General features: G+C 35.5%; 1 protein-coding gene across 1 annotated transcript in view; it reads right to left on the bottom strand.

The window, feature by feature from the left end:
* Nucleotides 1–717: 717 nt before the first annotated feature.
* VEPH1 (ventricular zone expressed PH domain containing 1) overlaps nt 718–14181 on the bottom strand; it is a gene marked incomplete at its 5' end in the record, with an annotated part of 120327 nt that continues 106863 nt past the window's right edge. The window contains 2 exons of the mRNA XM_081328516.1: nt 718–2487; nt 6011–6147. Coding sequence (XP_081184642.1) covers nt 2251–2487; nt 6011–6147 — 374 coding nt within the window. The 3' untranslated portion in view covers nt 718–2250. The remainder of the gene's footprint in view (nt 2488–6010; nt 6148–14181) is intronic.

The raw sequence follows: 14181 nt of genomic DNA, 5'->3' as shown, positions 1-14181 counted from the left end.
AGGTTACTATTTCTGTCACTAGAATTGCAGTTAATGTTGAATTCTATCTACTGAGGCCGTAACCAAAGGAAATGATGAAGAGACTTCACTTCATCTAAGAAAATTTCAGATTTATTTCTAGGCATCCAGAGCTCCTGAGATAACCTGGGTCTTGTTAGAGTTGATGTGGTTATTTGTCATATTTTGTCCCCCCCCCACCCTAGGTTCCATCATTTTTGCCACTGTTAGCATATTTCTTTTGTTGTCTGACAGTTCTCCCCAAATCTCAGATTATGTGGGAGCACTTCAGAAGAAGTTTTGTTCTAAGTCACACACCATGTGACATGATTTAGCATGGCTTCCTGTTCCAATTATGTTGTAAAGACAGGGAATAAGATATACTATTTATCTGAGGTAGATCCTACCCACCTTTCTGAAAGTGGAAGCCAAGTCTATAATTTGAGATACTTTAAGGCATGTGTTTATATTTTATGTTTGGGTCTTAGTCACAAGAATTGTGTCAAAAGAAATATTCATAGGTTCTGCAATAGATAGGCTATGTTCTTTATAATTCCTGAGGAGATATGTCAAAGCACAGAGGGTATGAAAATCTTCAGCAAAATAAATGTTGAACAAAGAGAGGCTTCAATCTCACTCGCCTGGGTGAAGAGTAAACTCTTCCGGGTCCTTCAAAACACCAGTAGAGTGAAGGCCATTCAAATCTAATGGAATTCAGCTCATGGATAAAAATGTAAAGATTTTGTTTCAATTTTGGTTTCCCAAAAGCTATTGCTCTGGAATTGTTAATACTGCTGTGTTGAAGGATCAACAATAACTTCTGAATACTATATTAATTTTCATTTGCATGCATGATCACTCACCTGATTTTGAATTTTTTTTAAAGGGGAGTAAAACAGGTTTTTTTTTTAAAAGCATATTAAGTTACAAAGGCATATTAAGTCTGTTTTATGTTCCCATCTAGATAAATGATGGTAAGGAAGCTATAGAGATAAGAGAAAGAAGACCATCTCAAAAGTTCAAGCAATCTAATTTGTTAGATCATACATTTTAATAAATACACCTTAAGGGGATTGATAATGAGCATTTATATAACCTAATATGATCAGAACATTAGCTTGATTGAAATAAATGTTTCTCTGGACTGTGAAGAGTTTCTCCAGAAAAGGCCATTGGTGTATGAGCCTATATTATCAATGCTTTTTCTTCCACTGTTATCATCTGGTTTCCTTATCTGCCAGAGGAACTTACTCCAGACATAACATTTCTGATATCATGCAGACTAACAAAAAAACTGAATTCATAATTCATAAAGTCAAAGCTGATAAGATTTGAAAGTATGTTTAAGTATGAACATGAGGCTGTACATTCATTACTGATGGCAGCAATTTTTTTCAAGTTCTGCTTCCCTGAAGAAATGGTTGATTTGCAACTAGACAACTAAAATATAGCACACAGATTTCTGTGGGAGCAGATTCAAGAAACCATATACTTCAGTTGTCATGTATGAATTACACAGATTCAAATGGATTCATATAATCTTTGCTAACTGGCAGGATGAATAGCAAAAAGTATAAAATAGTCAACTTTGATTTCTTTCATAATGTAAAACAAATTAAATATCTTTTCCTCTGTTGCTCAGGTATTCATGACTAGCATTAAATCACTGAATTTAAAAGCTACATACTATAGCCTATAATCTCAGAATGGGAAGATATTTTTAGACTTTGTCCCATCCAATGGTGGCCAGCCAATTGCCTTGGTTCGGGGTACAATGCAAGTAATATACAATGGCAGGCTTGGATGCTCAAAAAATGGCAGTCAGGACAAATTAGAACAGCAGTTATATCTGCAATTCATGTGTGAGACCCCACAAAAGTGTGGCATGTATTAAAAATACAGCCAAGATGAGCTGAAAGCAAACTGCTAATCAGACATAAGTTGCTTCTCAATAACTGCAATTATTTAAATACTGTGTGGATCCTTCTTCTCTTCAACAGGGCCTGGCCCTTGAACTGGTACTTCTGGTTGTGATGGTCTTAGCTCTATGAACATCCAGAACTAGTCTATGTGATATCCAAAGAGCATGAAGATGGAATATTGTGGAAAAAAATCTCAGTGGTATCATTTCTCACTGCAAAATACATTACAACACCTGCATAATATCTTTTCCAATTCAGATATCAAGATGCTCCACATAGCTAGCAATGATTGAAAAAGATCTTCTAGAAAACATAAGCGAATCTATAGTTTTTACAAATACGTGGTTGCTTCTCTGCTTTCTCTTTCTTTAGCTTGTGCCACTGCCACATTAATGCACTGTAGCCACTCCTCAGCATTCTTTTCATCTTGGGCCTTGAAGACATATGTTTTATTGTCCGTGAAGATTTCAAAGGCCCGAGGAAGACTGCGATCTCGGCGCTTCTTGGCTACCACTTTGACACTCTGGACTTTACTCAGTTCAATGGGACAATCATCTGGATCATCTTTCTGAAAGAGCGATGGAGAAGGAAACAGAGCTTTATATCTCTTCAGAAAAATGCACATATACAGTAGTTATTGTTAATTCTTTTGCTCAGTCTAAATGCTTTCATCCCAGGTTCACACAGGCGACAAACTAGTTCAATAGCCACTCATGTTCCCAGATGTCCACAGCAAAAGATTATGCTAAAATAATGATTCATGTGCAGTGTTGCCATGACTGAAATTCCACCGAAGTGCACTTACTTCCTATGCATTCTAGTATTTGCATCATGACATCATGATACACAATGAATCATTTGTCCCCCTCATCCTGTCCTCACTATCTGCAGACATCTATGCTCTCAAGTGAATCCAAGATATTTATGTGAAAAAGATAAAGCAATGTCAGTATTCATATTAAACATTAGTTAACATTAGTTTCTGGTAATACTATTTAAACTTCTACATGAGCAAGAACAAAGAAAGACCAATGTATTATGGTACTGAGACTGTTGTGAATATCCAGTTGAGGTCAACCTTCATCCCTGGAATTTAAATGAGCTGACTTAGAGGTGGTCATTGCTTATCTCTGAAAGTAAAAATGCTATCTGCTATCTTTGAGTTACTAGAATAAAAAGTGCAGTTTTCATCTAATGAATAAATAAAATAGTGGTACTACAATATAGGCTCAATTTACTATGTATGGAAAAATCTCAAACACTTAATTTGTTTCACTGGAACTGATTTCTTTTTTAGGAATTAGTGCTTACTAAGATATCAATATGTATGATTTTTCCCCTCTTTCAGTATTAATGCATGTTACAATAATCTTCTAAATGAAGCCAGAGATGTAGGATTTGGCCAATTTTCCCACTAGGTTTTAAGTACTTTTAATGCATGTGAAAGATGCCCATCTGATAATCTTGAACTAAGAAGTGTTCTGTTTGTTCTCATAGTCAGTCTGGCACAGAAACATATTTAGCTGGCTCTGATTCCAGCCACCTGTAATGGTCTCATTGTTATTTAACTCTGTTAAAATAAACAGTAATAGCAATAACAATAGTACTTAGACTTACATACCATTTCATAGTGCTTTGCAGCACCCTCTAAGCAGTTTACAGAATCAGCCTAGTACTTAACAATCTGGGACCTCATTTTACCAACCTCGGAAGGATGGAAGGCTGAATCAACCTTGAGCCAGTCAGGATCAAGCTCCAGACTCTGGGCAGAGTCAGCCTGCAATACTGCATTCTAACCACTGTGCCATCAGTGCTCCATATTCTACCAAATAAATATTGGTAGAGAGGCGAGCAGAGGGAAAAACTGAGTTCCTTTGTTAATTTACCAATGCCTTAGTGCTCCACACAATGAATTTTATGTAAGATGGGCATGCTAGTTCTTCTTCCTCTATGGCTGCTCCTGCTATTTTACCAATAGTTCATACACTAATCCAGCCAACTCTCCTTGTCAGTCATGTTTGCTAGTGCACAAACACATTAGCTGTGTCAAAAGCTGCAATTTCAGAGAAAACAGAGACATCACCCATGTCTTTTAGATGTGCCTGGTGTCTCATTAGCTTTTTCACTAGAGCATCACTGACAAGATTTCATTACACTGGTAACATCTCTTCCTTTAGCCAGTGGTTGTATAAAACAAAAGAAGGAGAAGAGAGAGGGAGGGAGGGTGGGAACACAACTGGCAGTGTTCCATGTTCCAATTTAGACAAAATATACAGAAGTCACCCACTCTGATTTCTGTACCTACTGTTGGCCTCCTTCTCCAGCCACCACCACAGGTCATCTGCTTCTCTGACCCTTGCCTACTCTTCTTTTCCCAATACAGCCATAGAAGATTAAAGTTAAACTACTAGTGGGATATCTCTTTCCTCACTTGCCATCCTCTAGCTGTAGCTCATTTCCCTCAGTCTTTTATGCCAATTCATTCAGAAGACTCCCAGCAACTTACAATAGTGTACACACCAATCAGGTTAAGTAATATAAGTCAATGAAATGTCAACTGTTCCTATTCCATCACACCAATGGTCCAGGAGTTAGTTCAACCTTTCCTTCCACCTAAAAACCTGTAAAAAAAGTCAGGTCTTCAAGGCTCTTTAAAAATTTGGAGCAATTCTTCTATCTTGGGATTTCTATTCCAGAATAGGGAACCCATCACCAAGAAGACTCAGCATCAGGGTCAATGAAGATGATATTTTTTCAGTGGTAAGACTCTATTTTGCCTTCCTGATCTAACTGGATGGGCAGATTCTGCCCAGTATCAGTGATATTGGAGATGTCCAGACTTTATGCCATGTAGGGCCTAAAATGTAACTAAGGCACATTAAATTGCAACCAGATCCTAACTGGCAGCCAATGGAGCTCCCAAAATAGAGGGCAAAGCTAGGCATGCCCTTAAAAACATGCACTGTCACATGCTTAAGCAGCTGCTTTACAGATGGTGAGAGCAAATGATAATCCAAGTTTTATGAGAGAGGCTACTTAGGAATATAGCTACTGTTCATTCTGCAGAAGCCAATATATTAGAGGAAGTAGCTTCTGCATATAGCATCATAGTGCAGAGCTCTGTCCATTGAGGACTATTGACTCTTTTTTAAATTAAATGTATGGATGCCATTACAAAAATGGCTGCTGCCGAGTGCACACATTCACAAAATGATTGCCACAGTGGACGTGTCCCTGTCTCTCAAATGTATAGAAAAACTGAACAAGAGAGGCTGAAAGGCAAAACATTTGATCCAAAACTAAAATATAAGACCAAAGAGTGTCTTAAAGTTTAAAAGACAAAGCTGCTTTTTCTGAAACCACACTTTTAAACCCCAATAGAATCATAATACATGAAAAAGCAGATTAATGAAGTCTCTTTATGTTACCTGAATCGGAAACCATAGAAGCAACTGTTAAAATGGTATATTTTATAATTTATAAATAAATTAACTATAATACATAGTACAGATCCAGAAGATGTTAATACACACATTTGGGAACAAGGTAATTTTTATGGCCTTAATATTCTAAACTCAAATTCATCTTTTTGATTAGGTAGTACCAGCTGAATATATGTCAGTACGCTACATATACCTTCTAACTGGCAAGCGACTTGCAAGCTAAACTCTTAAAAATCTATCTTGGCTAGAAAAAAATGAGCACTGTACACTTGGCTTAAGATTGGGTTGCTCATAGTATTTTGCCCTAAATGTGCCAAAACGGAAGAGTTTTGCCCTTACCGTGCATGGCAGAGCTACTGCTAAGACTGGTAACCCAGATTATCCTTACTCTTTTAAAAAATGGTTCTGTAAAACAAAGCAGTGTAAATTTTTAAGGGCCAATTCTATGCATAGCTGTAAAACAATACTGATGGGTGGGTGGATTTCACTTCGGAATATTCTTATATCTTAAATTTGTAGTTCATGCTACAAATTTGTAGTTCATGCTTATATCTTAAATTTGTAGTTCATGCTAAAAATCATCACAATTTTTCAGAGTTGGAAAGTGCAGGAAATTTTTAAAAAGCATTTTTTCCCTGTTCAACTTACAGATTTTCCCTTGTGAAAGAGAAGTTGATTGCCAGCAAGTGTAAAATAGCGAGTCTTCCATCGTTTAATGAATTTCCATCGAATTTGCTTTTCTTTCAACTTGCCTTCAATCAGTGGCTGGCCATCTTGATTCACAACTGTGGATGTTTAAAAATATTACTGAATGTCCTATTTCAGAAATACGTTGTTTCCCCCCACAAAGGCATCTTTGTAATCCAGACTCAATTTCCCCTTAATAATAATAACAATAATCACAAAGAAATTGTTCTTTAAAAAAAAGAAAAAGAAAAAAGTCAAGTCAGGAGTATGTTTTCATCATTTTTTTATAAAGTTTATGACAACTCTGGACATAAGCTGTAATAAATTCCTCTTCTGTTTACATTTACTGATTGCCATTCATCTCTCAATAAGGGAATAGAGAAGAAATACCGGGAATTGGTTTGGACATGTAGATATGTACATTTGCTTAATTTACTCTAGTATTTCTGAGTTTTTATATTTAAAGGAAATAATTCTAAGAAATGGGTAAAATTCCTACTTTTATTTTCTTTACTTTGGCAAACACTGATTGTTTCCAGCCAATCTTGTGCAGGAACAGATAGAGAGGAAGGTTTTGCAGCAGGACATACTATTGAATTTAGTGAGAGCTTTGAAAAGAGATTGATTGTAATGAGGTCCAAGTGCATTTTCTTGGGTAATACTATTTTTCTGAGAATGTTAGTATGTCACAAAGAACTGAGGAAGCCCCAGAGTTCTATTTTTTTTTAAATTTCAGGGTGCATAGTTAGATAAATGCAAGGATGGGTAGTGATGCTGTCTTCAAAAGTTAGATGCGATGCCAGAAAATATGTGGGATTAATTAAAGTAGAAAGTTTAAAGGTCAAAAGGTACTAGTATTCTAAATATTTCTTTTTGAAGGAATTCTTATTTTCTTTGCAATTAAGCTGTCTAAACATGTAGGGTTTTGTACAGTAACCTTGTAACCTCTCTGTTGGGGAACTTCATTTCTTAAATGAAAACAGTCTTTTTTATAGGGTTTCAGACACCAGGTGAAGCCTTTAGTTCAGAGCTGTAAGCTATAATCTTCCTGTCTGAATATTAAAGTTACTGGCACTACATGTTATTACACAGATAAAAGCAAAAACGATGTCCAGATATGTTCATTTAACAAAGTAATATATTGCTGATAGGGATGCATAAGCTTCTGATTATGCAAACCAAAGTCACATACCTTAAACACAATATGTAAAAACAAACCAACTTAACAATGTCACTCATTCTGAATTGTCATGACAGTGAGCCCTAACAAGGCATCAAGACATTTTAACTATGTCAGAATTTATTATTTATTTGGTGGCCAGGGCAATTTTTGTCACTTGGAAAATTACATACAGTAATGTCAAATAAGTGCATAGTTATATCTATTAGACATATCCTTATCAAATTGCAATTACATTTAGAATCTGTAATATCAGATAAACAAAAAAATCACTTCATTCTGGAACATCATCCTGTAATTTTCTTGGCAAATGAAAATTGTACTTGGCACAAATATAGTAGTACTTTACTACTTCCAATAGTTTGCTAGGATTTTTTTAAAAATTTCCCAGCCTAACAGATAGTTCTAAGATTTCCTAGTAGTGTCTTAATCCAAATAATAAACAGATTTAATTATGTTTAGCTTCTAAGTACAGAGAAGGCTGGCCAGGTTACATCCAGAAGTGCTGTTGTCAATGCTTGCTTTGGGATGTTTTTCAACTTCCTGATCTAGTTTAGAGTACAGGGATGTTCTGATGGCCTCCATCCAGGTCCACCAAGGCTTAGCTGGATCAAGAACAGCCAGGCTTCCCACCCATTGTTTGCTCAAGGAAGAAGAAGTCTTCATTTAATGTAGATTCTGGAGCAGCAGTCTTTACAAGTGCCAACATCTGACCTTGGAGATGACATGGGCATGTTCTGTCATAAGATTTGGCCAATTCTTTCGTTTTTTAAAATTTAATTTTGGAGATTCCATCTACCAGTGCTGTAGCCAGTTTAATGCCTATAATTACTGTGTTCCCAACCCTGGAATAATTTCTGGTTACATTTATTTCATGCCAGTGGAAGATTTCCTTCTAGGCCAATTACAATTTACAGGATATTTTAATTGAAACTGTAACAAAAAGCAAGGGTGTCCACAAGCTGTATGTGATCAAAAAAGTCAATATGTGATTGTAATTGTGCAATTGATGCCCCATTTCCAAGATGCCCATAAGAAAGGAGTGGGGCATCAACTCTTCAGTCACAGTTGCCATATTGATCTTTTAAAAATTCCTTTCTCTTCTTGGATATCCTTGAGCAGAAAGGAAGAATTAACCACACTTATGAACTGGAATTCTCACTGTAGTGGCCCTTTTAGTAGCCATTATTTAGGAAAATGTACAGGTGGTCCAGTTCACTTGGTAACCATTTGAAACTTCAACGGCATTAAAAAAAATGACATGACCAAGTCCACAAATCTTAAAGTTGCCAAGGTTGAGGATCCCTGCTCTACAACAAGTCCCGAAGAGGTCCAGATTTACTTTTGCTTTATCATCACTTCAATTGGTTTTCAAAGTGCTTGGTGCCTTTATATATATATAATGTTCCCTAAACTCATGTTTATGTGGAAAGGATTAAAGAGAGTAAATGTTTAAATATTTGTCTAACTTGACAGTAAACATTTCCCCTCATATATTACTTTTGGGGGAATCCTTGTGCAATATCAGAAATGTCAACAAAAACTGAGATAAATACAGTGACTTTTCATGTACCACACCCTTGCCAAAGGTCCTTCATTCATCAAGATTTGGATATATAAAGCACAGAAAATTAAGAATCTTGTGAGGAAAAGCTGACATGGCAGAATGTACTATACTATTTCAGACTGCAAATGAATGCACATTTGAGAAATTTTAAATGTTCTTCAACTAAAATCTATACAAACTGAAACAAGCATACGAGGAAAGAAATTTCCAGCTCTTCAACATTTCTATTTGCAAGGATTTTTAAAATTATGAAAAGCTTTCAGAAATTACATCTGTAATCTTAGAAGGTGTCCTGATCAGTCACACCAGCCTAAAGTCTCCACAATAATATAATGGTGTCTTTTAAACTCAGCAATCGTGGAGAAATCTGGCTTAAAGGCCAACAAAATTGGTTTTAACTACATACACACAAATGGGTATAAATTTGGCCTAAAGTTGACTTGCTCTCTACAAACACAGATCTGAAACAACAGACAGAATATAATGCATTATCTTCTAGTTTTAGCGATTACTCTAGGCCAACCTGGAATTATTTAATAACAATAAATTTAAAATGTGTATAACATTTTCCAAGCTAGTGTTTAAAAAAATATGACACAAATTGCTAGCGATATTGAAACATTCAGAACTTTTACAAAGTATTTATACTTTTAAATGGATAGAGTAGAAGTGAGATTCTCTTATAGGATTGATTCCCAGATATTATTATGAGCTGCAAGAACCATTGTATTTGTAATAGGTTTATCAGACCTACTAAAACAAAGTCCAGATGATCAGAGTTGTTGAGAATTTTAATTCTTTTAGTTGAGATCTGATAGCCCTAATTTGTACAGGAAGAAAATTATAGAGAATGGGGAATATCTTTCTGACCAGCTTAAAATACCTTTTCTATCTTCTCCAAAAATGCAGGAGACATTAAGCAAGGAGCCCAGCATCTCAAAAGGTGCCTAAAGAAATGATCAAGGAAACAGAATGTCCTGAAACATTTTTTAATCAACTCTGTAATTCTTGACACCATTCCCATAAAGCCTCCAGCTTCACAATTTCACTGAACCAATTCTTTCCCTTTAAACTTTTGTAAATTAGATAGAATAGCATCAGTGGATTTATTGGAAGGTGGAACTAGCATTAATGAAAGCAATATCAGTTCTTGGCTGCCTGTGCTTTGATCCCATGACAGATATAACCATAAGGCTATTTCAGAAAATAGACTTGCAGGAAACTCTATCGTGACTCATGCATTGCTGTCTACACAATAAATGGATGAAAGATAGAAAAGAAATCCATTATCCTAGCAAATATGTTCTGCAGTTATTATAGCAATTGTTGACTCTGCTCTCTTGGACCCATCATTCCTTTATTCAGGCCTAATTGTAAGATAAAGATAAAATCTCCTTTAACTTCATCCTGGCTCTTGTACTGTAGCTATGTCCATGTAGTTTTCTTGGCAACAATATAAAAAGAGCTTCCTTTTGTTGCCTTCTGGTGTTTTTTTATTATTAGTATTCCCCACAGCATGTTATAGCCATAACATTTCTGTATGGTCTTCCATCCAAACACTAACTCCGTCCAACTTTCCTTGCTTCTTGAAATTAATCAGTGCTGTCACATCATTGCATGTGCTTGATTTGAACTTACTGCAAATTAAAGCATTTTGCATGATGAGATTGTGGAATCCTTGGTGCTCTCTGAGCATGGTGATTTATTTGCTGATGTTTCCTTACCTGACTAACTTAGAGAGCACTAAAGATTCTACAGTTCAACACTGAGCTACATACAGTATATTCTCTTCTAATGATAAGATTACCTGTGAAGGGATTTAAGAAAAAGTGGTGTTTAAAATATGATAAATCATGGGTGGGCAGCCCACTGTTCAAAGCTTATTGTAGTCCTGGAAACCATATTTTATAGTAAAAAAAATAGTAAAATTTTCTTTGAATAAGCCTTGGCTCTTGCTTACTACCCAAACGTATCCATGTAGGGTTGTTAGCAAAAATAGGGAAGCACTTTGCCATGGCCTTCATCCAGGATGACCTGTTTCACTTCTCAATCTAATGCATGACCTTGATGTTTCTGGTGGATTCCCCTCTTGGTCGAAACCTGCTTAGACTTTTTTTGAGGTCTCTCCTGTTGCCCCCTAACCCAACTTTGGATTGAAGTATATAATTAATTTAGGTCACTATTTTTTTTTACCTATTTACAGTATGTTTACTAAGCCATTATATATTGAGGGATCCTTGGTGGTCCCTGAGCTTGGTTGCTTTCTTGTAGATGTTTCATTACCCAAACTAGGCAACATCATTGCTAGTCTAACAGTGATGATGTTACCTAGTTTGGGTAATGAAATGTCTGCAAGAAAACAACACGAAGGACCCCTTATTTCAACCATGAGCTACATATATTCTCCTTCATTAGTACCACCATTTATCTATCTATCTATCTATCTATCTATCTATCTATCTATCTATCTATCTATCTATCTATCTATCTATCTATTTTATTGAATTTGTATGCCGCCCTATTCCCGTAGGACTCAGGGTGGTTTACAGGTTTATAGGTTTATAGGTTTAAGTAAAGAAAATGCTGAAATGTAAATTGTTGCAAGCTTCAGACATAAATTACATTAGCATGACCTCTAAGAATATTCCATGATCAACCATAGAGTCTTTTCATAGTGTTCATTAGAAAGCCCTAATTAATTTTTTAAGTGGTTATAGGGATGATGGAAAATGTAGGAATGGGAGGAAAATCAGAGAATACCATCATCTAGTTAATTCTTATAAACAGTGGGAAATCTGTTTTTTCTCATTGAGGAGAAGGATGTGAAAGGAATATGAATGGAATGTGTATATAGTGCATAAATGAGTAAGTATGGTATGAATGATTCTATATGGTATGAATGAAATTGTACGTGTAAATGGCATTCGTGTATGTCCAAATTCTGTTTTCAAGGTATCTCACAATTAAACTGATGAAATAGGATGTCAGATTCTAGTGGTGTGTGTGTGTGTGTTTTAAAAAAGCTTTCTTTAAATAGATATCAAAAGAAACTGTCACCAAAAAATGGAATCTCACGTTCTCTCCTCCCCATCCCTGCTCTAATGTCCATAGCAAAAGATACATAACTAAATAGATAAGCTATTTTTAAACAGATATTACATGGCATTTTTGTACTCATGAGAATGAGCTATATCGTATAAACAAATAAAAGATATGCTGGTGGTGTAAGTTGAATAATAAACTATTAGCTGAAGATCAAAGTCCTATCAGGCCCTTCCAGATGTCCTGGCTAAGAATAATGGGAGCTATAGTGCAACATATAAAGAAAGAGCCACGCTGACAAACATACATGGTCTCTAAAATATATTTTAAGAGTGAGGATTGTAGTGGTCTGAAAAATAATATGCTCTCTATATGGCAGATGACTATTTAGAAAATTAATCTATTTTATTTTGGCTATGACAGCAGGAAATGAGCAAAGAAAGCCCCTGATATGGTCTGTTTTTTTATGTCAAACATTTGATTCAGTATGTTCTACATTAGAGTGTTTGGTATTCTCTCTATCTCTCTTTGGTTACTTTTAAATAACAGAGAGAGACAGGAATTGATAAAACTATACATTCAGATCTCTTAAATGCCTTTTTAGCTGAACTTTGTTCCTAAGGACTACCAAAAGCAGCCAACACATGCCCTTTGGGAAATTCATGATGTTGAGATTCTAGTAACTTATTGAGAATCCAGATCTGCAAAAACAATATTCAGACTTTTATATATAATCAATATATTAAGATATTTAAACTGCAGAAAAAGAATATGTTGCTTATCAGTGACCATCCTTCTCCATTCATTTGTGCTTGCCTCCACGTGGGCATTCCTGTACCTTCATAATCCCATCAGACTATCTAGGGCTGAATAATGTTGGGAAAGATAGGGGAAATCACCTTTTTATGGGCATACACTCACGAAACAAAAATATCCCAAGAATAATTACCTGCACAGGGATGATTTTCTGATTACATTTAAAGAACCACAGTGACAGATAAGCAGTTGATCAATTACCAACAGAAGAGAATATTTGTAGCTCAGGATTAAACTGTGGGGTCTTTGGTGCTCTCTGATTTTGATGGTTTTCTTGCAGATGTTTCAGTTACCAAACTAGATAACATCATCAGTGCTAAAAGGGAGTGGGGTTTGCCCTGTCACTGTTGGTGGAAGTATTTTTGGAAGTTCCTTGATTCCAAACACACTCCCTTCTAGCATTGTTGATATTACTGAGTTTGGTTATGAAATGTCTACAAGAAAACCTCAAGGTGAGAGAGCACCAAAGCCCTTATAGTTAATATTCCCTATGAGCATGTACAAAGCATAAGAAGTTGCTTCCATGGGCTGCCAAAAGCGATGAGCTATAGAACATTTCAAAAATGCCAGTGTGGTTCAATGGAAATCTAAATTTGTAATGCAGAGAAACATAAAGGAACATAAATAAAATTGGTCCTTGCTATGAATATTGCAGATAGTTATGTGAACAAGCTTTTCACTGATCAATGAGGCAGAACTTAATTAAGCATGTAGGACCAATAAATACAAGCCTTCCACTGCTCTCTCTATATGTATTTTTAGCTATTACGTCTACTCTGGGTAAAATAACAGCAGCAGAATAAAATATAAAGGAATAAAAACAAAATCTGGAAGCATACATAAATTTAGAATTGGGATATACCATGTAGAATTGTAGGGAAGAGGGAAGAGAAATAGAGGAAACAGACTGAAAGGTAAGTTGATTGTGCAAACTCCTAGGAGCTTTTAGTATGGATCTTGGAGAAAGGGTATTAGGATCAAGATATACCATAATATTAAAATGTCTGAACTTGTATTATATAAGGAAGTTCCAGAATAAAATAACATCACTACTTTTACTTTAAATACATCTTATTAATACCAATAACGTATTCTTCTGGTTGGTGTGGTTATGATTTCAGTTTTAATTCACTTTGCTTAGCCATTGCAAAAAAACAACACTTTAACCAAATAATAATTCAGTCTAGATCATATCCTTGAACAGATGTGCTACTGAGGAAAGTGAATACATTTGCCTTTGAAAATGTCATAGAATTAATTCTGAAGCAAAAATGAGCCAGTTGAAATGCAATAAAAAGCACTTCATGGATTCAAAGCTGTATGATGTTAGTGGATTTTTAAAAAAGGTTTTTCATCTCTGCATAATAGTCAACAGTCAGCATTATAAAGTTATCCAAACTCCTTAACAGCCAGTTGTTTCTATCCTGCTGAATAATTTCAGTGGTTTCACATCTTCAGATGGCAAGTCATTTTAACTGGCATCTGTTTTACTTCTCATAACTCCATCTGTCCAAAACAGTGAAATGT

This window comes from Vipera berus (genome assembly GCF_964194415.1).
Source record: "Vipera berus genome assembly, chromosome: 5".
In the NCBI taxonomy this organism is placed as follows: domain Eukaryota; kingdom Metazoa; phylum Chordata; class Lepidosauria; order Squamata; family Viperidae; genus Vipera; species Vipera berus.
The sequence above is the reverse complement of the archived record's forward strand: the minus strand, read 5'-3'. Positions and strand labels throughout refer to the sequence as shown.